Here is a 22,914-nt window from a genome sequence, read left to right on the forward strand (position 1 = left end):
ATTGTCTATAACATACTGGCATAGGTGCATAAAAAGGTATTTCCTTTAGCCTCTATTTAAAAATGTCACTAATTAGTGTCACAGTTACATTTGAGAATGTATTTATCAAGAACAGGCCATAAATGAACATTAAAAAACTATGTAAATATGCCACATATTAGCAATAGGCTACTTTCCATCTACAGTCCCTATAGCTGGGAGGTCAATAAAGAAATATGACAGATTTTAAGCGAAAGAAACTGGACATAACATTATTAAACAGAGATAAAAGATATTATGCAAAATACAAAATGAAAAAAACTAAATCAGGTTTGAGTATAAATCCACACATTTGTACTAAAATCTCAAAAACAACAAACTCGCCATTTAAATTTTTTCAGGTAAGATATAAGTCATATAAATATTTATTGAAGGAAAACAAAAGTGTAAATGATGGATATTGGTAATAGGATGAACAAACATGTTTTTAAAATATTAGCAAAAATCCTATATTGTGTATCGCCAACTTCTCACTGAAAGCCTTCTTGTTGATTGTCAACAAGGGAAGGTTTTACTTATTCAGGTGCTTCATGGTTTTAATTTAATATGGAAATACTAGAACTTATATACAAGAATCTTCTTGTTTTTTTTTTTCTTTTGCCTTAGTATACATTAGAAATTCTCAAATTATTACTCAATACCTGAGCATTTTTTCAGTCACTATCCTCCTCTAAAAGGAATAAAATATTTGGAGTCCTACTTTTTACTTACTTGAGTAACATTATTTGAACTTGCGCTATAGTACTTGAGTCCGATTTTTTTAATCTTTACCAGCCTCCATCTGTTTTCTGTATTCATTTCCGTACATGCTGTTATACTTTTTTGAGTACACCTGAACATTTTGGCTTCTTTAATCACAGAAGAACACACACAAATAGTGTCTTGTTATAGCTCAAATGAAAAAGAAAAATATTTAATTGTATCCTGCGACAGACATGGCGACCTGTCCAGGGTGCCCCCTGCCTTCGCCCACAAGTGGTCAGGATAGGTTCCGGCAGCCCCATGACCCCGAAAGGGAATAAACAGATGAAGATGACTGAATGAATGAATTTTATTGTATCCACACAGATGATCATACATCATTCCAACCCAACAGCTCCTTTCATAGCCAATGCCGCCTTGTTTGACTGGGATCATTTTAAGGTGCCCTATGAATGAATAAATTTGAATTTGAACTCAAAAAGCTTCTTTATATAAAATAGCACCAAAGATGACAGTGAAGACGTGCAATTCAAATGAAAAACTTTGTTATTATGCTTTTTTGTAAACATGCAGTTAAGGAACATACTGTATGCATTTCAAACAAGGCATTAAATCAGCAATGTATTTTTTGCCATTGCTTCAAAATACAGAAGCAATATTTTTCATTCAAATATTTAGTGTTACGGCTGTGGCCGCATTTCTGTTTGTTAAAGGTTAAAGTGTTAGAAAACCAATTTTAATGCAAAAGAAATTATCCTAAAAAGCTTAGGTGGTTTAGTTGAGAGTTTTTCTTTAATGTAAAACTTTAAATGTATTTTATTTACTGCAGATTTTTTATGTGAACATATCTGAAACACAAAAAGTTACTTTAAAAAAATGTACTTTCAGGTAATAGTTTCTGTATTAAAATTTGACTACAGTGATAGAGAAACAAACCTAAACTAGAAATAAATCATAAATGAACTACGTATTTAGAGTGAATTTAAACATTTTTAGTGCAAATGAGTAAAGAAATGTGTGCTTTTGCAAGAACACTGTGATTATCTTAATCCAAATGAGCATTTCTTCTGTTTAAGCTTTTTAACTACATCTAACTGTGGTTTATGACAACCAAAACTCAGTGGACCTTCCTTCTTGGCCCATTTTTCCTCTGCATGACCGATTAGGAGTGCTCAGTGCAGAATGGCAGTGAAAAAAGGCAAAAACGCTTCAAATCTCACTAACACGGGTGTAATTATTTACCCAGCCACATTCAGAGGAACACCTGCTGACCTTATTCTGACACAAATACTTCAACTGAGACTTATCCTTCTAGATAAACTTTTATTTAGGATTGTGAGAATGTTTATGAAAGCTGATCACTCTTTGATCCACTTTAATATTTAACTTGAGAGGCAATGTTTCATGATTTACCTGGACGGTTTAAAGTTTGGAACTGTTGGTTGACTGTTAAATTTTTAACAAGTCTAAAACACTTTTTAAAGGCATTTGAACATGAATTTTTTAGAGAATTTTGAGACACTTCTGGGAATTTCACCAGCAAGGATTTTTCAAAATGCAACACAAAGCATTTTTCATTTTAGTTTCAAAAGGAGCATAAATTGATTTTACGTGTTCCACAGATAAGAGCAGCTTTGGCGTGTTTACATCTTGATATGAATTGAAATTGGTGTGCCTGTGCTTTTGCCTGCCCCTGTTCTTGCTCTGCAAGCGCAGATTGGCTCAGAAAAAGGAGACTCCTCTTTCCAACCCCCTCTGACTGAAGGGACACATTAGATCAACAAACCAGCTAAAACAAACCAACGTCAGCCGGTTCTGAGCTGCCAAGTCGAGCAGGCTTTTACTGTTTCACCCAGTTCAAGAGTCAAGTAAACCACAAATGTGTCACAGAAACCAGTCATTCTTGAACCAAACTGAATCAAATGCTCTTTAACCTTGGGCAGAGAAACACTGTGGGCTAGTGACAGATGTTGTTATGGTATAACTTAAAGAAATGTTTTTTTACTATTGAAAAATGAAAAACATAAACATATAACAATAAATAAGATCTAATTATTTTTAATATTCATTCTTGTATAAGTTTTTTTCTTCTTCAGAGGTAATCATTATAAAGGAATCCTTCCAATATTGGAGAAAAAGTGCAAATTGTATTTGTCTGAAAGTAACTTGGAAAAAAGAAAACAGAAGGGAAAGGGACCCTATTTCTATTACAACAGTTTGATCTGCTGCTCCTTCTTGCGTCAATTGACGCACAGGCCTTGCCCACCAGGTCAAAGACCTGCTTATTTTAAATGTGCACTCAAACTCACTGGCAGGCTCAGTTTCTCTGAGAGACCAGAGACCTTTGAAGGACCCTCTGGCCTAGGACACCATGATGCAACGGGCTTTGTTCAGCAGGAGCGTGCTGCTCGCTCAGCAGGCTGCAGCGGCTCTGGACAGCCCGCTGGTCGGGAAGAGCGCATCTGTAATGCAGCGCATGGATCACCGCTCCATGTCCTCGGTCACCATCCCGCCGCCAGCGTGCATGCTCCGGCCGCTTGAAGTTCCCATGCGTTATCTGTTCGGACCGGGACCCTCAAATGTTCCTCCACGAGTTTTGGCCTCGGGTTCCAGGCCAATTATTGGTCACCTGCATCCAGAAATGTATGAGGTAAAACCCTGACATCTAGATTTGTTTTCATGGTTTGTAAAATAACACTTGATGATTTGGAAAAAAGTTATTAAAGTGCTGAAAAGTAATCATCGACCATAGAAAAGTGTTGTGCGTAATTTACGCATCACTGCTGTCCCCTGAGACTAAAAACTTGAGTGTTTTTTTTCCATCTGGCTACAGATCATGAACGACATCAAGAAGGGGATCCAGTACGCATTCCAGACGGAAAATAACATGACGATAGCAATGAGTGGCTCCGGCCACGCTGCCATGGAGTGTGCGGTGTTCAACGTGGTGGAGCCTGGAGAGAGTGTCCTGGTGGCGGTCAACGGTATCTGGGGAGAGCGAGTGGCGGAAATTGCTGAACGGATGGGTAAGTGTATGTAGAACATGATTTTAGCAAACACTCAATTTGTTTGTTGTGTTGTTTTATTTTCTCTACCGATTAGTTTAAGAAATAAAACATCTAGCCAAGTTCATTTTCTTTTTTTCTTTTTTTGTCTGTAGGTGCTAATGTACACACAATAGTGAAAGCGCCTGGAGGATATTATACCAAGGAAGAAATTGAACAAGTTAGTAATATTCCTTTAGCCCAGGGGTGGGCAAACTTTTTCACTCGTGCCGTGGGCCACACAGGGTTCTAAAATTTGATGGAAAAGCCAAACCGGGAGCAGATGCAGAGTGTTTTGGTAATCCACCTCATCAGAGAGAAAATAACATGGAATCTGGACGAAAACATACTTTAATTTTGATTGTAAATTAATATTAAAACAGAAATTTTGAGTTTTATTTTGAAGCTGTGGCTTTTGTTCTCACTATTTTTTTTCAAAACTTTATTGAAGATGTACAGGATACAAAATCAAGTCAGTTTTTAATTACACAAATTAAAAAGAGTAAAAAAAATGTGCCAGGGGAACATAAAGAGCAAAGGAGAAAAAAATAAAAGATTATAAAAAAGAGCAGTAAAAGCAGTAAGTTGCTATCCTGTACATTTAAAAAATTCCAGGGTGTCAAAGGTTCTTATAGCTTTGGGGTTGGAAGAATATTTTATTGTTCTGATATATTGGCTTAACGTAATCATAAAAAGTTTGAATAAGGGCTTTTTTTCAGAAAATTTGCATTTATGAATATGGAATTTGGCTAGTATTAATAAAAGGTTAATTAAATAGTATTCCCTTATTAGTGAATTATTAACTTAATAAAAAACAAATAATATATCCTTGTATACCAAATCAAATTTTTTATAAATTTTACATCGAACAAAAGAGGTAAAGTCTTTCCAAAAAGTTGCTGTTTGGGGGTTTTGTTCTCATTATAGAGTCAATTACACCAAAGGATTGATGTCACTCGGAGAAAACGCAAATTTAGAGAAATGCTGCGTTCATGTGGTGTTTTCATGATCGGAAAAGTGACTGTCCGACTGAGAAAAAAAGACAAATCTACCAACACCACATGAGTGCAATGTAACTTTCTGCTTCTAGAAAAAGGTCGATTTTTTGTAGTCCAAAATCTATGGAGGAGACTCCAGAATTACGCAGAAAATAAAACATTAATGAGGATTATTAAAATAATTTATTCCAGTTTGGCGTGTCAGATTGAATAGGTGAACCTGCTGCATATGACCCCCGGGACATTGTTTGCCCACCCCTGCTTTGGCCCAAAATATAACTGTGCTTTTAATCTGATGATTTTATTGTGTTTATTTTTGTTTCATGTATATTTAGTCTACCTGTTTTACAATTATAAAGTTTAATTTATTTCCTAAATCATGGCATGAAGCAAGTAACTGGTCTTTTTCTGTTCCTCTCAAGGCTATTGAGAAACACAAGCCTGTCTTGTTTTTCCTCACACATGGAGAGTCCTCTGCTGGCCTCTGTCACCCAGTAGATGGCATTGGAGACATCTGTAGAAAGTACGGCTCCTGACAAACATGTTTCAACCATAAATACTTCTTATTACTCACTGCTCGCTGTTTCATCTCCAACAGAAATAACTGCCTCTTCCTGGTCGACACAGTTGCATCACTTGGAGCAGCACCAATTTTTATGGACAAACAAAGTAATGCAATAGTATACATTGAAGAAAAAATGAAATTCAACCTCCCTTGCATGATATTTAAGCTTTTACTTCTTTTCTAAGAAATTGACATCCTGTACACTGGTTCTCAGAAGGCACTAAATGCACCTCCTGGCACAGCACCCATCTCTTTTAATGACAGAGCATGGTAAGAACTGCTTATTTCTGCACTTTGCCTTCTATATGTGTTCAAATTTCCCTAAAGACTGATAATATTTGATTTCTTGACAGCTACAAGATGTTTAACAGAAAAACAAAACCAATATCCTACCTCTTTGACATGACACATCTGTCCAACTACTGGGGCTGCGATGGAAATACAGTCAGAGCGTATGTTTAAACCAAAGCCACGCAACGTCACTAAATATACAAGATAAAAACGGAACAGTTTTGCTCTGTTTTTTTTTTAGATATCATCATACTGGGCCGGTGTCTGGATTTTTCGCCCTGAGGGAAAGTTTAGCGATTCTCGCCGAAAAGGTAAATAGATATTCCACAACTTTACCTCTTTGCCAAATAGCTGAGGAAAAAAAACTTTCTATATCATGTTCTCTCTTATAGTATTATTATAGTATAATTCTTATAGTATTTGCAATTAAGACAAAAAATAAAGCCTGTTAATTCCTAAAATAAAATATAAAATAAAAAAAACTTTTAGTCGCAGAACAAGTAAACATTGTCATAATTTCCTCTTTGTCACTTGTGAGTTATTTAAAGGGTTTCTAAATGCATCAAATCATTGTTGTCTCTAATCATTTGGATTACTGACGGAGCCTTTGTCTTTATCTAGGGGTTGGAAGAGTCTTGGAGGAAACACAAAGAGGTAGCAGCCTACCTGTACAAAGGGCTGGAGGATCTTGGTCTCAAGCTTTTTATCCCTGATAGGGTGAGGTAGATAGTTTTTCAAGTGTTTGTGCCTCATAAAACTATTATTGATAAAAAAAAAAAAAATGACACGAAAAGATGAGTTCAACCAGCTAGTTTTTAAAAGTGATGTTTATTTTTTTCTTCTCTGTGTGTGCTAAATGTGTCCTTTCTGCAGGATTTGAGGCTTCCCTCCGTTACCACGATAGCAATCCCTGAAGGTTACGACTGGAGGGAGATGCTGGGCTACATAATGAAACACCACCAGATGGAAATGACAGGAGGACTGGGGCCTTCTATCGGCATGGTAAGTTAGAGGTGATCAAGCAGAGTTTTGCCTGCTTAGGTTTTACATCTGACCAATATTCCCATGATTGATGGCTTCAAAATTCTACTTCAGGTTAAAATTTATTTCAGTTCCCCATCAATCAAGCTATTTATTATGGACTACATTTCAGTGTATTTCCTAATTTTACATTCTTTAGCAAATACAGATATTAATATTACTAAACTGTATCATGGCTTCTGAGATTTATGTTAAAGTGAAATTACCAATCTGGTCTAAAGGCAGATTTTACAGCGAAAGCAGGTTCATCAAGCATAACGGTTTCCTGATTCATCTTGCTGAGTCACTGCAGACATTGCTTTGTGCCTGCCTTTTCCACCTCTCTTTGCATTAGGTGATGAGGATCGGATTAATGGGATACAACTGTGAAAAGACTAATGCTGACAAAGCACTTCATGCCCTGGCAGATGCTCTGAAGAACTGCAAAAAGAGCAAGGCTTAAAAGCTCACATTCCCAGAGTGCTGACTGTATGTCCATCCATCAATTAAACAACAAGTGTCTCCTCGTGGAAGACAGATGATATAATGTGAAAAAATATATAATTTTTTGTGGTTTTCTCCACAAGGATTTTAGATTAGTCCTATTGTATAAATTGGTAAAGTAGTTGTAGTTTTAAAAATAAAAGTATTGATATTGTCATATGACTCATGCTGAGTGCACTTACAATGTCAATAAAGACATTATTTTATCAAATATTTGTCTCCCTTCAATGTGTGGAAACAGGGAAAGTTCAATCTGTTTTAGGTAACTATCCTGAAAAGCACACTGCATTACCCACAATGCTCAGCGATGAAGAACAGCGGAAGTTGTTAGTTTTTGCTTGCCTCATAGTCGCTGACTACATTGAATCGTGCAGTCAAGTCTCGTAACAGAATTCATGAATGGCGTGTCCTTTTGAACCTAATGGTATGTTTATTTTTTGTCTTCAATGTTTGATAAAATAGCATAATATTGTTAATGTCATAGTCTACAACCGCGAAACAAGTGCAGCTGTAAACTAACTTCATTATTACGTGTTTTGTACATCTCTAATTCACTATCTCACCGTTTTTTGTTAAATTAAATATGAACGATGTTTATTTGTCCTTAGTACAAAACATTACTAATATGTGAGCTTTGTCGCAAGAGTTTAGATTTGTTGTCATCAATGAATGAAAGCAGTCCATGGTGTTTCTGGTTTTTGACCTTGAGTTGCATTCAATGTACCTCGAACACGACAACACCAAATCTTTAATTTTTAAGTAATTTTCGTTGCCTAACTAATTAATCGTAAAAAAAACCTAAGTATAAATCTTTTATTTTGTTTTTATTGGTTAAAGAAAGTAATTTAATACATATCATCGATCAAAAAGGGCTCTTCTGTTGTCCCTTATTATGCCAGATTGTCAGACTGTAACATGGCTGACTTTTTTTTCTTGTGGATTTGTTTTTAATAATAATTGAAACTCCAATTAGATGTAAATATATAACTGCAGTAACGACGATCACTTCCTTTAAAAATCTTGTTCGCAAAAATAGTCTGACACGCTACTGCCCCCTTGTGGAGATAGGTATTCATTACAGTTTGGTTAGATTTCTAGATCTTGAACTCCTTGTACATGTTTTCTCTTGCTCTTAAACTCAAATGTTCTAATTTTTTTCATCTTTTTTCATTAATCTCTTCGGGGTATCTAGCACCATACTCAAAAAATACTTTTTTTTCTTATAAAGTGTTGCTTTATATATATTTTTCAACTGTCCCTTGCTGCAGCATTTTCCCCTCCTAAAGTCTGCTCTTTGAATTTTATTTAAATATAATAGTTTTTAAATAAAGCCCAGTTAACAAGACTTTTGGAAACCAATGACTGGTGTATTGTTATTGTGGTGCTTAATGGCACAAAAGGTTTAAGGATCTTGCAGTGACTAGAACATATGACTGTGACACAAATTTATCAGAATGATGAAGATTAGGGGTTTGGTTAGGGATGACCCTTTTGACACGGACACTTCAGCTCTTGTTTCACCTTTTTAAAGCAGAGTGGTTTGGCACAATGTTTCAGGGCGTGTGTCAACTAGTGCAGATCAGGTGGTTCATGACGTATGAAGCCCCGAATGCATTGTTTAGTCAAACCAGACTTCAGATGTCAATTGTTTTTGAACACTTGGGCGTGCGGTTCTCAATACAAATGAATCCCAAACTACGTTTCCCCACTAGTTCTGTTGTTTACCCTGAATTGGAATCAATATCAGTTCATTGCACTTTACCATGGCTCCTGGTTAAAAAAAATATTGGGATCATTTCAACTTCGTTTCTCCTATTTAAGGCAATACATAGATAGGTATGTCTGCCATTTTAAAAAGGAATCCTTTAGATCCTTTCCTTTCAGTTTTTAGGTGCAGTGATTGATTTGCACGCATGAATTGGTCTTCATGATAATGCAACCTCCATGATGCGACACCTCCTGTGCATCCATTATGTTGAAACCCCATAATCAATAAACCAAACCTTCAATCCTCCCCATTTTGGTAATCATAAATATATCATGGCGATGATACAAAATCATCTCACAGATGGCTCAATGACTAACTTGATGGCATTTGCATCCAAAGATCATGAGTTCTAAACCAGCATTATACAGTTTTACCCTTCGTTTATTCTCTTCTTGTGATGTATGTTTTGCAGTGTCAAAGCACTTCTCACAGAAATGGTCACACATTGTGTTTTACGCTTTTTCATTATTATTTCCACGTTGAAGTGTTACAAGGATATGGAGCAGATGATCTACGTCCAGTCCACCACCAGATGTCGCTGTTCTGTGTTGTTTCAAAGCCCCAAATGGTTGATTTATTTTTCCAGCACAACTACATGAACCCTGAGGAAGCTTCATGGGGCTCCTACTCCCATCCCTAGTTTTGGACATTAGTTTTTGTTAGTTTTTCTTTTCTTTCTATTTTTTTTTATGCCAGTGGCATCTGGTATATCTGTGAATGCTTTTTGAAAACCATGCAGGTCCTTGATTCATATCTTGGTGCTCGTTCGATTTTTACTGAGACTTGTTGGCACATGCAAAAGACCCATAGCTCTGGATTAGCTTCAACACGCGTGTGATGGATACACTAGAAGGGGCGTTCAGCAGAACAGACTATGCAAGCATCAGCCTAAACTGCTTTGTGATCAAAAAGAGAAGTTTGAGGCTCAGGAGATGTGGTTAGACTGCAGACAAACATGAACAGTAATCCAACAGGGCCTTTCATATTCAATGCTAAAGGAAAACACGCTGTCCATGAAAGCGGGTGATGACATTTCTTAGGTGAATTTTGTGTAAAATTGGCATGTTTTCATTCTTATGAAGATATCTGCAGATATATCTACCCCTCAGTGTAGGGGAAAAAAGAGCTCACAAAATTCTGAGTGGGCTGACGATGTAAAGCAGAGAGAAAGCAAGAGTGTTGTTTTTGGTGACACCTCCACAGCTGACTGTACTTCTGTTAAAATCCTGACTATCTCTTCTTAAATGAACAGATTGACAAAAACATTAACTGATTGAGCTTCTACCACTTGCGCCTTTTAGCCAAAGTTAACCTTCCCTGAGCCACAGTGATCTCAAAACAGCGATCCGCGCCCTGATTACCATTCAAATCGATCATTGTAACTCTGTGCTTTGGTGTCACTCAGCGATCACTTCACCGCCTCCACTTAGTGCAGAATGCAGCAGCACGACTTAACCGGAACATCCAGACGAGCATCACTGCGGTGCTCACTGGCCCTCTGTCCATCTTAGAGCTCAGTTTAAATGTTTACTGCTTGTTTTGAAAGCTCTTCATTGTCTTGCCCCAGTTTACTTAAAGGAGATATGTAACTGTTTAACTCCACCCCTAGAGTTTTAAGGTTTTCATGCCTGTATCTGCATCAGGGGCTCGGTTCACGGCAGAAACACTTGGATGACCGACTTTTTCTTTGCATGATATCACCCCTAAACAGCTTTAAATTCCCACTCCGATCATATTTTGATCTATTTAATTTTTTTTTTATTATTATTATGATTATGCCGTTTCTAGGCAACATTTTAAAAAAAACTGTGTAATTTTTTAGAGCAAACAGTTTCTGCAGAGCGGCTTTAGTTCATTAGAAGTTCCTTTCTGAGCTGTGGACAGGACCGGTGGTGTTCCTGACATCCATCTGTTTCCACGCTCTGCCACTAGCTTACTGCCCCTCACACCCAGAAATGCCATTTTAATCTTAATTTTCTTTATATATGTCCTCCATCATGAGAAAAGGGACAAAAGGACATGTTAAATACACCAAAAACAACATTTTATTTAGTGGGTCTGTAAATGAAACTAAAAATGTACTTTTTAAAAATTGATTTTAATACTCTGTAGTTGGTGGCATCTTATTTTCTTTTATTCATTTTAATAAAGTATTATTATATAATATTTAATTTCTCCCTTTTTTGTAAAGCACTTTAGCACCCTGATGGGGTTGGAAAGGTCTATAGAAATAAAGTTTTGTTCATTCAAGGATTCAAATTCGGAAAGGCTTCGGTTGAAACCACTCAACTTCTCCGGGTCCTGGTTGTGTTTGTCTTGGTTCAAAACGGCTTTCAAATTCATGAAGTACTTGTATGATTCCAGCCTCAGCAGAGCTGAACCCAGCTGTTCGCTCTCTGGAGTGGCTGCTGGGCTCCTGGGAGAGCGATGAACCCGGAGAAGGCACCTTTTCATCCATCAAACCCTTCCGATACACTGAGAAGCTGCATTTCAGCCACGTGGGGCAGCCAGTCATCAATTTCATGTAGGCTACTGCAATTTAACTCAAATTCCACATTTCCTACAGCTGATTGCTCTCTGATTTTGTTTTCAGGTTCAACGCCTTTAATGCAGAATCAAACAAGCCCCTTCACAGAGAATGTGGTTTTATTCGAATGCAGCCCGGCACCAACAAAGTGGCTTTCATCATTGCACAGAACTCAGGTAGATCTCCTGCTGCCGGCCATCAAGAGTTTCTATTGTTGATCAAAAATCTGGATATTGCAGTATTTTGTCAGAAAAGAAAGCATGATGATATTTATGTACTGCCTCTGTTTGGTTCAGTTTAGTCAAAAGATGAGGCCACAGCAAATATGGAAGAACAGACCATTTTCAAATGTTGTTATTGAACTTTGAAAACTTGATCTTGCACGTCTTTGTCGTGCTCTGGGTAACTTTTCTTGCGCAGGTTTGGTAGAGATCGAGGAGGGAGAGCTCACAGGGCAGCAGTTGAACCTCCAGAGCAAGAGCGTTGCCAGAATCTCCTTCGCCAAAGAGCCACATGTGCTGCAGGTACATGTGGTCTTCTGCACTTATTTACAAAAAGGAAAAGGTTAGCTAATCGCTGCATCACAATTATAAAATGTGTTGTTCCTTTTTTTTTTTTTTTAGATTTGTCGTGTCTTCAAGCTGCAATCAGATGGGAGGCTGGAGCAGACAGTTTCCATGGCAACAGACAACCAGCCACTGGCTCAACACTTGCACATCACCTACCGTCGCTCTTCCTGAACCAACAAGCAGTTGCACTTCTCTTTCAATGTTATCTTGAGTCTAGAAAAGATGAGCTCCTTAAAAGTACTCGGATAAGGAAAGTAGCTGCAACATAACTATATTAACAATGACATTATATACCTCGGATTGTCATATTTTTCTCTGAGTAGCTTGTGGAAAAAGAGATTGCACTGTTTTTTTTTTCAGGGTAAAACATTTTTGTTCAAGTTTTAATATGTTTCATCTTTACTGTTTCCTCTTAAAGTGGTTTCTGTTTTATTTCATGACTTAGTGTATGAAAAGGGTATTTTTTTAAACATATTTGCAAGGAAAAAAAACATAAAATGTTATTTGTGAGTTGCTGAACATGTTTAATAATTTGTTCATTTTGTTTTTATTTTTGTTAATTTTATAACTGATTTAATAAATCTCTTCAAGTGAATGTACTGGTTGAATTAAATTACACACAAGCATGTTTTTTTTAATCTAACAGCATTGTTGGTCTACGGAAAGCGTCTTACCAGGACTTTCTGTGTTCTTTAAAACATTGAGAAGAAATTAGATAGAAAATGAGAAGTCATCTAAAATTTTATAGAAATGCCTCAGTTTTGACTTAAACTAAATCTTTTTTTAAATCCTGTTTATAAAGCAGCTGTTTTATATTTAAGGGATAGGTCAAGAGAAAAAACATTTTTTAAGTGTAGAGATCGGATCAATGATAACCCAGCTCTATTTATGGGTGGGAATCAGATTATCTCACAATAAAACACAATATGAATCATATCTGGTTTATAGCATTGATTTTTTTTATCATTCCAGACTGTTTTGTGTTGAAAAACAATACAAAATTCTAAATGATTCCTGGTTTGAAGCTGCTAAAACTATTTATAGCATCAGATAATTTTGGGTTGGCTATATTTGAACCAAAATTCCTGTTAAAACTATTTACCGTCTCTCTCTTGACTTCTTAAAATGTCCTTAAGTTTTCTTCATGCGTGGATGAGGAGCAGCATGATGGATTCCCCAGAGTTACATGTATGTCTGACAACACCATGGGCTGCTTACATGCAAACACAGGCAGGAAAAAAACAATCTGCACATTTTAAGTGCATTTAAACATTTAACAAAGCTACAAAATCCTGCATGTTATTTTGAGAAAATATGAAAACAGCTGGTCCATGTATGGATGCCTGCCTAACTGCTCTTTACCAGACCTATTGGCTTCTGCAGTGATGCAGCTTTCATCAGCAAACCTAAATGTGAACATTTTTACCATTTGATCATTTTAATTTTATAAATAAGATAAGAAATATCAATTTTTTAACTAGTTGCTGTCATTTTTCTGCTTACTTTTTCCTTTAACCTTTAAGATCAAGCACAATTATCAAATTCTTAAAATATGACAATATATATATATTGTGGGTTGGATTAAAAAAGAATTGCACTCACACTGTCAAGGATACGGTCAAGTTTAATGAGGATATAAAAAAAATTACACACATGAATACTAAGAGGCATTCATGATACAAAACCATCCTGGTGTGTCGATGTGTGGCCATCCTCTTCTGGTTACAATTTTATTTGTTAGTCACAAAAATAAAAGGAGCTAAAATCATAAATAGACTATGTACAAATTAAAAACAATCATCAGTGTAAAAAAAATATATTCACATTCAATGTGTACCATTCAATTCTCCTTGCATTCGGTCCATTACTGGGCACAATGGGAAGCCTGTTCTTTGCCGTACCTTAAGTACTGGGAGGAAACCATCAAAGAAGTGGAGTGTCACAAAAGATAGCATTTATGCCCGTTAACATTGTGGTGATTACTCTTTGGTTGAAGGGAAATCACTCTCATGCTAAAGTGGCACAGAGACAGACAACAAGCAGACTGCTCAGGAAATGTTTGTCGGTAACCAGGTAGCAACGGACAGAAAGCAGCTGCAGATCAAACCTCATTGACCACGGCGACCATCTGCGCTCCAGCTTTTCATGACAAGTCTGAGGTTTTCAGCTCATCATATTGGCCAGCTGTTCACGTTTCCTTCATGACGTAGACGTACAGCGTAGTGAGAGCGTACTTGACAGACTCCATGATGGAGGACAACCAGGGCTGCTCTGAGGTGAGCTCCTTCTTCACCACGCATTTGGTGATCTCAGCCTGTCAAACAGGAAGCACAGACAACTTTTTCACCACTTAGTTCTTACTGTGGGGAAGCTTTTCACTGGGTTTTCCATTTTGAACACCTCAAAGGTAAAGGTTTTAGGATTTGTTGCCATAAGCATTTACAAAATCTCTTAAACAATCTTCTATCAAAATATTAAGTCAATTAGTTTATCTTAAAAAAAAATCAAACATAGTTAAAAAACAAAAACACTAAATCAGTTTTTAAGGCTGTTTTTCCAACTAAGTTACAAACAGTTATGAACCACGATGACCTCTTTAATCCCAGAATATAATATTACACCTGAAATATTGATCAAATTCATTTTATTGTAGTTATCAATTCAAGTTGGGACAATGCATTAGCAGGGCTACAACATAAATATGCCCAACCAATCCCGAGAGAACTTGCATATCCATCCATTGCTACTCAAATACACAAACATTCAATTGAAATTTAAAAAGTAGTTGAGTAATAAATAGTCAAAAAAATATAGTCACACTCACTAAAAACAGAATAAAAAGAATAAAAATATGAGAGCAATAAAAACAGAATAAAAGTAAATAAAAGCATAAAAGTGGTAAAATAAAAAAAAGTAGATGCCCGTTTAGTGACTCCTCCTCATGCCCCCTCCCCTCCCAGCGGTATTGAACAGTCTAATTGCACTCGGTGCAAAGGACTTCCTGAGTCTTTCTGTGGAGCATGGCAGAGACCGAATGCGCTCCTTTGGTCAGTGAAGAGTCGATGTATTGGTGGAAAAAGTATATTTTAGGTATGAGAACATGATCGATTTACTTTTTAACCAATTATTTAGAACAGTTTTAAATCTTGCATAGTTTTCACAGTTTCTGATATGAATGGGTAGTGTTTTCCAAGATGTCGTGCCTCTGATACTGTAGACCACAATTTCACTGAATTTGCTCCTGCGTCTTTGTAGTGTGTCACAGTCTCCTCTCGTTAAAGCTCTGCTGCGAATGTCTGCGTCTGTTTTTCAGTATATTAAATTCATTAGAGGTGGGGGAGCAAGCTCATTTAAAACCTGAAAAACGAGACAAGCAGGCAAAAACAACTGATCATTTTCCAGCATGTTATATTTATGGAGAATACATCAGTGATATTGCAAAGATTTCTCTTTTGAGCACTTTTTATGTTTTTTTAAAAACAAGGACATAAGCGACTTTAAAATGGTGTCACTTGTTTAGGACCATGGTGAGGCAATACAATAAATAACTAAAAACCATTGAGAGCACCTATCATATCTGTCATCTTTGGAAACAAGATTTGCTTTCTGACCACATTACTTCCAATTGAATCTTTAATATCAGATTATAAATGCCATTGAAATCGAATCCCTTTTTCCAGGCTTGACATTCCTGAGCTTCTTGGGATCAGTAAACTATACTCTGTACTGTCAAAAATGAATCAAATCTCCTGATGAATTGAATTAAATAGTAAAAATGTATATGAACTTGTTAAAAAATGTTTCACATGAACAGTTACTGTTGCTATTTTTATAGCAATCTTGACCTATAAAATATATTTATTTGAAATACTGTGTATTTTTCTAGCTGTTTTTCTTTTACTGAAGTGAGCCACTAGCTCTTGAGTTTTTCTGTAAAAATCTACATATTTTTAAATAAAGGTGTTTAAAACCTTTATAAAAAGTACTGTGGACACTGTTGGGAAAACAACATTCAGCTAAAAGAAAAGAATTTCACAAATAAAGAATTAAGGTCTATAAATTGATGTGATATATTTTTATTAAAGCATCATGCTTCCATTTTTGGTAGTTTAACTTGAATTACATTAGGAGCTGTAGATGTCCTGATTAAGTTAATTTGCATGCAAATGTGCAGGCACAATATGATTAAATAAAATTTGGATGTTTAGTAAAAAAAAAAACTCCCAAAAACACAAAACATCAAAAAAAACATCATCAGGCAAACATTTGTGTCCATTACCGAAACAAACTGTTGGAAATGTTGAGAAAGATACTCTACATTCAGTAATATTTTGCATAATAATTTTTCAATTTAATAATCACTATTTCTTTCTTAAATCCCAGCAAACTCCAACAGTAGATGCTGTTTAAACACTTACTTAAAAAAATCAAAATCCTTCAACACAACTTTATCCTATTCTTTAATAGGTGAAAAACACATTTTAGGTTTATGTACAAATGTGTGCATGTTAACCTGGGTTTTATAAAACAAAAGAAAATGCAGATAGTCCTCCTGGGTTATTAAACCTAAAACAAAATGTTTGCACTTTTCTTTTGCTTCAGTGTTAGAGGCACGGAGCTCTTTATGCTCAGCTAAGAGAGCTTCTGCATCCGCCTTCACCTACAAATTTAAACCTTGCTTTTAATTGTGAAGGGGCTTTGAACTCTGAATAGTAAGTGGTTTGAATAGTAACCACTAAAAGAACCACATTTTGTGATATCTTGTTCAAAGTTTACCCACTTAATTCTGATATTCAACACCGAATGCAGCACAATAAAATGAGTGTGGTTCTATCTTTAGAATACCATCTGGCAGAAATTATATAGAATTGTTTCTATTTATTTAAAATAAAATGAAATAAAACAAAATCAAAAATAAGTTGTGGCACATGTTAAAAAAATTCCTTTATAGAGAAGATCTCTCACCCATCCTCCTCTCCTTTTTAACCAGTGAACCAGGAATTTGCGAACAAACTGCCCAAGGCTGTCCACCAAGATGTGCACGGTGGTGAGGTAACCTTGTCTGACACAATCCACAGCCAGGGCTCCAGCTACTGCATACATGGACACCACCTTGCCCCATGTTATACCTAAAGAAAATTTAAAAAATAGGGGGAAAGGTTTTAGTATATCTGCAGAAACCCTTTTGTTCCTTTCACTGCAAAAACTCCATGTGGTGCTGAGTTGACCCTTGTGCTATCTTAGATGACCCCACCCTTACTTTGATGTGTTATTCCTACCATGACAAAGGTGGATGAAGGTGGAAAGATTTAATGTAATCCATGGACACCAGTGAAGATCACAAATCATTGAAGAAAAAAGGTTCAGAGCACTGTCTAGTGGGTCTAGATGACCCCACTCCCAACGTTAAAGTGCCTAGGATAGCACAAGGGTTACTGATAAGTTTAAGCTTCAACAGCTCAAACTGAAATGGAGTCTGTCTGTTGGGTTTTGGCTGAAAAAACTGAAACATTTTTAAAAGTGAAAAAAAAAAAATTCTGGCGAAGTTTCGGTCTCATTTTTAACCTAATGTGACCCATGAGGGCCAGTGATTGGACCTTGAACTGAAATAAACGGCCCATTGAAGTCGACAAACCACAGCATCTGTGTTAACTTCACTGATAAGAGGTTTTTACAACAACCCTCATGATTGAGGACAAGCCGCAAAGTCCCCGGGGGGTACTGAAAGGGGCCGCTTTAAGTTCAAAAGCATGTGGATCGATGTAGCTGGAAAGACAAGTCCAAACTGGGTCTTTTTACCATCAAGACAGGGACATAAAGACTTTCATTGGATGAGATTAAAGGCACATGACTAATTCTAGGTATTCTTTCCAGAATACCAGGGACAATTCTAACAGGTTTAAGTGTTATGGTGGAGGACTGAATGACCTCCCTTAGCCTGGCTTGCTTCGTCATGAATGCCTCTGGAGCTGCGGGTGAGCTTAAACGAGATAACCCATGGAAACTGTCAGCGTATGTCAAGGCTAACTCTCTACTGAGAAGCAGTCCAAGAATAGAGATGAGATTGCCAGGGATAAAGACATGGGGGGGGGGTGAACAGGAGTGGGAGGAAGGAGGAAAAAAAAAAAAAACAAAGAAACCAGTCACGCAGATTATAATGATGGATTTATCGGATGTTATTTCTTTTCACAAGAAACGACTTTAAAGTCCAGACAGACAAAAAGATTTGACTTGTTCTATTTATATCCCTCCATCCAACAAGGCTGGAGCAGACGTGGGTTCACAAGTTTGTTGTTTTTCAGAAGGAATCCCACGCCGTTTCTAAAAATTACAGTCTTGTGATGTCACATCAGAGGAACATCGGGCCAGAGCACAAGTTTAAAAAAAAAAAAAAAAAGACATTAGGCCAGTCGGTTTTCCAGGCAACAATCCAAATGTTCTTCATCATGCTGCAGACTCTCATCTCTCCCTGAAGGGTTCTGCAGTCACTTTTATGGTTTACTTCAAAATGTTACAGCTTTTTATAGTAAACTGAAGACAAATGTCCAGAAAATTGTAACTATAAAAACTATAAAAATGACCTTTAGGATTTTTCATTTAAGGTGGTTCTAACATGGCAAAGATTCGTCCAACATTTACACTCCAGTTTTATACTGAGGATGCTATTATTTAAATAAATTCATGAAAGGGGATTCTTAACTTGGGATTAACAGAACGATTGGCATAAAAAGTGGAAATATTAAGGTTAGTTGATAACTCTTTGTTTAATTCTGAACTGAAGCCGTCAAAGAGAGGAACAAAGCTTAAAGGGGCTTAAACAGAAGCAGAACATGCCTAGTTAGTGTCTCCATGTTTCCAATTGATGCTTAGATAACCAGCTAATTCACTTACTGCTCATGCAGCCTTATGTAAGACTCTCAGAGCAATTTTCTTTTTAATTAACATTATATTTTATTGAATCACTACCCAAATTTGGATGCAGAAAATGAGCCTTTGTGGGATTGTTTCCTGACAAAGTTGCTTGTTGAAGATCTTAAAATAAATGGTAGAAAGTTACTTTGGTGTGAGTTTTTTCTTTTCTTTTTTAACTTCAAATTATTTTCGACTGAGTTTTATTGGAAGTTTCAAGGTAGAAAACAGCATCTGATTTCAACCCACTCACCCAAAGAGCCAATCTGACCAGATGAAAACCGCAAAAGCCTTAAATTTTCATGTTCTGTCTGATCTCTTTTGGCTTCTTCAATTGTGTGCTTACGATCCCCAACATTTCCAAGGTGACCGCATCTCCTTTGCTGTACCTGCTGAGAAAATTTCTGTTGCCACACCAAGGAAGGCATCTGAAACCACGTTCTCCATGGCAACAGAAATGTTGAGCTGCCGTGCTACGTTCCTGTACAGACCAGGCTGTATGCACTCCAGCTCGTCTCCTAGGAACAGGAAATCGGCAGAGACAAAAGATGGGGACAGTCTATTAGCAAGAGTTGTGTGAAAATGAGACATAAAGAAGATAAAATAAATAAAACTGACTGATTCAGTTTATTCCTTTTTCCAAAAGTGATTTCCAACAGTTTTTGTGTCTAAATCCAATTCAAAAAAGTTTGAAAATTTGACATGATTAATTAAGTCTTCCTGCTATAATTTGCCATCCCCCTAAAATAAATGAAAACAGAGCAACATTCCTGATTTACATTGACAGGACTCTAAACATTTCAGTGAATATTAACTTTATGTATTGCATCTTACCTAGACACAGAAGAACCATAGTCACCTCGGAGAGTGCCGCATTGGAGGGAGAGAAATTAATTTCGGCTTTGGACCACCCCATCCCATTTTGGTGGAGTCTGGACAGGATGTAGTCTCTGCACAACGCTTTCGACTGGGTCACCAGCTCCTTCTCAGACAGCGATCGCTCAAACACATCCAGGACCTCAGCCGCAAAAACAGAGGAACGCCTCAGAACATCCATGTCCTCCCTGCTGGGGATGTGGGTCAGGGAGTCTGACCTCTCAGGGATCAGCTGTGTAATCAAGAGCGTCCTCTTTTTCCTCTGGGATCAGCCAAGTCTAGTGATGAGGGTCAAACGGCACCTGTAAGGACAACATGACTGGGTAGCTTTCAGCACATTGATCTTCAGTCACATATGTAATCAGATTAGTAATATTTATCCACAATATTGGTCCGTATTCATAGCAAATGTGGGTGTATCTAAAACTGACCAGAAACTTACATAAGAAAGTGATGGAGGCGTTATTGTTGAGTCATTGATGGTCAAGTTAGATTGGATTATGCAACAAGCACATGCTAAAATGGGAAATGCTGCTCATGTTCATCTGATATATTTATTTATTTTTTAAATAAAAAAGACCAAAAAGAAAATTCCCTCTCACCATCTGCATTGCTGCTCCTTCCAGATGGCACCAAAATAAACTTCATCCTTATTGATCCATGGGTGGAAAAGAAAACTCCCAGCAGTTCTTGTCCAAAAAAACAACCGATAAAAATGTTTGCAAATTCCTCTGCCTGGTTTGGGCAAATCAAACAATCTTTAAAGGAAGTTCTGGTTCGGACCTAAAAGGTCCAATAGCTCCCGGAACAGCAGCGACCCTTTGAAGCGAGCGAGTCAGCAGGAGGACGCCTACCTGTTCTAACTTCCCTTGTTGCGCCACAAGGTATGTTAGTTTTGCAGCCGAAGGCATCCCAGAGGGGCGGTGTGGTTCCCGCCTGTCCTGTCCAAGTGGCTCAAACTGACACCCGCGCGGCAAGAGATTGACGAATCAACCGAACCTGCATTCTCATTCACAAGTAAGCGCGGATTGTCTGTTGTCACGCTTCACGCGCATTTATGTCACAGATAAGAGGTCTTTAACAGGCTAAAGGAAATCTGCTTCATGCGGGATTGAAATGACGCTGGTTTTATAGTCAAGCAATAATAATAATAAAAGTATGTAAATACAGATCTGCTCTGTGATTTAAAAATAAAAAAAATAAACCTTTTGTTTCGTATATGGGGGATTTTTGTCAAGTTAAATGCGTAAACTTAAATAATTATGAGGTATTCCGAAGTGTACTTGTTTGGTTATTTGTTTGTTTGTTCATATGATTATAATGTTGAAGTATACACTCTGTCATTCAATTAAAATCTTAGATTACTGGTAATTTAAAAAGCTTTAAAACTAAGTAGAAAACTCTGAGATTGAAAAACAGCTAGATGTCGCTGTTTCTCACTTTTACAGCAGATTAAAAAGTCTCCAGTTGACCTCAACTGACCTGTGGACCTTTCAAGTTGGGGAAGTAAATAATACAATAATACAGTAAATAATAAATACAAAATTGAAAAAGAAGGAATTTTTTTTACAGAAACTCTTTATATTTGATGGCATGCATTAAAGAAAATTATATGTAACTGTGTCTAAAAAGGACAAGCTTAAAAACATCCTGCAGGCTACAAAAGTCAAGAGTTTTAACAGCAAATTTGCATCACAGTCAAAGATATTTAGCTTAAATTAAAGTTTTAAAGCTTAGTTTACTTTATATTGTAAATCAATTTGGTTAATTTAACTTAAAATATAGACTTCACACCAGTTTGGATTTTTAAAAATTAATGATTTCAAGTTTTTTGTTTTATTTACTTTTTCAAATGAAGGCCATATTTTGTTTACGTAGGACAGAAGAAGACCTTATCCAAAAAAAAGAAGTTATGTAAAGAGAATTGCTGCTTGTGGACTTGCTATTGTTTTGTTAATAATGACCTGAAACCATCCAATTCATGAATAGGCTTTGCTTTTTTAATTCACCAATTGATTAAAAAGCCTCAATATTTCCACAGAATAGCTTTTTTGCTTAATAAAACAATAAAAGTCACCCTTGCCGTGTTATTCAAGAACATTCTCTTGTTTTTTTCCATCTTGGGAGGCTGCTACCTAAATGTTTCACATTCCTGCAGCGGGAATTCCTGAATTATTTTTTGAAGAACAGCATTGGATGAAAGAAGGCCTTGCCTCCACAGATTTGCATGTTTTAATATTTAAATCGACAAATGTGTAAATGAGAAAAACAACCTTTTACTTTTTGCTTGTAGTGGTAAATTTTCCATAGCGTTTTAACTTTTCCACAACATTAGGTATGTGTGAAATTTAAACAACAACTTTAAACCAAAAACACTCATTTTACTAAGTTCAACTGTTTTTTTATTGCACATTGATGAACTTGATTCTATAGTTCTTTTCATTTAGACTTAAGCTTCCTTGATAGTCTATGACACCCTTTTCTACAGAAAGATCTAGCGAGCCTGCCAAACATTCCCTTTTAAACTCCTTTATTCTTTAAAAAAAATGATCACCAATGCATGATAAATAATAAGAAATGCATTTTTCAGATTCATTCTTCTAATCAAATTTTGGATGTAACATGTTTCTCAGAGATTTTTCTTCCCCTGATCTGTTTTTAGAAAACTCAGTATTTGTTTGTTGCACAATAAAGTTAATTTTTTAAGCAAAATAAAACAATTAACATGGTGTTTGGAAATGTAAAATTAAAGGTTTTGGTTGGGGTGTTCAGTTACCCAACAACTGTGTGTGTGAGGTCAAAAAGGTCTCTTTGACCTGTGGGGCAGGATTGTTTTTCAAGATATGAAATTCCTGCATTTTAAACAAAGATAAATAAACACAAACTAGAGTGAGAATTCTGCAAAGAAATGCTATCTTTGTTTGTGTTATGTACACGTCTTAATTTTTGTGAGTACAGAATGTGAAGACACAAACAAGTTAAATATTATTGGGATCAAAATATATTTGAATTTAGAAAGCCATGCAAGGATAGATGTCTGGTATTTATGTGATTTTTTATCAACAGACAAAACAAAATAACAAAATATGACGGAAAAACACA

The 22,914-nt window shown here is 36.5% G+C and overlaps 3 protein-coding genes across 5 annotated transcripts; 2 read left to right on the forward strand and 1 right to left on the reverse strand.

The window, feature by feature from the left end:
• The first annotated feature begins 3,043 nt into the window (after positions 1-3,043).
• On the forward strand, positions 3,044-7,374 carry agxtb (alanine--glyoxylate and serine--pyruvate aminotransferase b). Of its 2 annotated transcripts, none has more exons than XR_910460.3 (11): positions 3,044-3,391; positions 3,575-3,767; positions 3,902-3,966; positions 5,206-5,306; positions 5,382-5,452; positions 5,534-5,618; positions 5,702-5,800; positions 5,881-5,950; positions 6,261-6,361; positions 6,513-6,641; positions 7,015-7,374. XR_910460.3 is itself a non-coding variant. In XM_004079251.4 (11 exons), the coding sequence occupies exons 1-11, from the start codon at positions 3,113-3,115 to the stop codon at positions 7,120-7,122; spliced, it is 1,296 nt and encodes a 431-aa protein (XP_004079299.1). In that variant the 5' UTR covers positions 3,044-3,112; the 3' UTR covers positions 7,123-7,374. The 2 variants fall into 2 exon arrangements, 1 of the variants encoding a protein (XP_004079299.1); XM_004079251.4 differs by having other exon boundaries at positions 6,261-6,356.
• A 67-nt stretch (positions 7,375-7,441) lies between these two features.
• thap4 (THAP domain containing 4) lies at positions 7,442-12,622 on the forward strand. The gene is made up of 5 exons (XM_011486844.4): positions 7,442-7,587; positions 11,296-11,455; positions 11,525-11,634; positions 11,879-11,982; positions 12,082-12,622. Exons 1-5 carry the CDS (start codon positions 7,563-7,565, stop codon positions 12,196-12,198), a joined length of 516 nt encoding a protein of 171 aa, XP_011485146.1. The 5' UTR covers positions 7,442-7,562; the 3' UTR covers positions 12,199-12,622.
• Positions 12,623-13,633: 1,011 nt separating this feature from the next.
• On the reverse strand, positions 13,634-20,693 carry bokb (BCL2 family apoptosis regulator BOK b). 2 transcript variants are annotated; one of them, XM_011486847.4, is made up of 5 exons: positions 20,415-20,693; positions 19,771-20,114; positions 19,326-19,454; positions 16,993-17,156; positions 13,634-14,341 (listed from the first exon to the last, which is right to left on the reverse strand). In XM_011486847.4, exons 2-5 carry the CDS (start codon positions 19,991-19,993, stop codon positions 14,216-14,218), a joined length of 642 nt encoding a protein of 213 aa, XP_011485149.1. In that variant the 5' UTR covers positions 19,994-20,114; positions 20,415-20,693; the 3' UTR covers positions 13,634-14,215. The 2 variants fall into 2 exon arrangements, with proteins under 2 accessions (XP_011485149.1, XP_011485151.1); XM_011486849.4 differs by having other exon boundaries at positions 19,771-20,090; positions 20,415-20,601.
• Positions 20,694-22,914: the final 2,221 nt, after the last annotated feature.

This window comes from Oryzias latipes, chromosome 17, assembly GCF_053564925.1.
Source record: "Oryzias latipes strain Hd-rR chromosome 17, Olatipes_Hd-rR_3.1".
Classification (NCBI taxonomy): domain Eukaryota; kingdom Metazoa; phylum Chordata; class Actinopteri; order Beloniformes; family Adrianichthyidae; genus Oryzias; species Oryzias latipes.

Excerpts from the sequence above, each read along its gene's own strand:
- thap4 (XM_011486844.4), top strand. The coding sequence starts at position 7,563 with ATGGCGTGTCCTTTTGAACCTAATG. Across the intron at positions 7,588-11,295 it reads GTGTCCTTTTGAACCTAATG|CCTCAGCAGAGCTGAACCCA; the intron begins GTATGTTTATTT and ends GTATGATTCCAG. Across the intron at positions 11,456-11,524 it reads CAGCCAGTCATCAATTTCAT|GTTCAACGCCTTTAATGCAG; the intron begins GTAGGCTACTGC and ends TTTTGTTTTCAG.
- agxtb (XM_004079251.4), top strand. The coding sequence starts at position 3,113 with ATGATGCAACGGGCTTTGTTCAGCAGGAGCGTGCTGCTCGCTCAGCAG. Across the intron at positions 3,967-5,205 it reads CCAAGGAAGAAATTGAACAA|GCTATTGAGAAACACAAGCC; the intron begins GTTAGTAATATT and ends GTTCCTCTCAAG. Across the intron at positions 5,307-5,381 it reads ATTGGAGACATCTGTAGAAA|AAATAACTGCCTCTTCCTGG; the intron begins GTACGGCTCCTG and ends CATCTCCAACAG.
- bokb (XM_011486847.4), bottom strand. The coding sequence starts at position 19,993 with ATGGATGTTCTGAGGCGTTCCTCTGTTTTTGCGGCTGAGGTCCTGGAT. Across the intron at positions 17,157-19,325 it reads AACAGAAATTTTCTCAGCAG|GTATAACATGGGGCAAGGTG; the intron begins GTACAGCAAAGG and ends AATTTTCTTTAG. Across the intron at positions 14,342-16,992 it reads TAAAAAGGAGAGGAGGATGG|GCTGAGATCACCAAATGCGT; the intron begins GTGAGAGATCTT and ends CCTGTTTGACAG.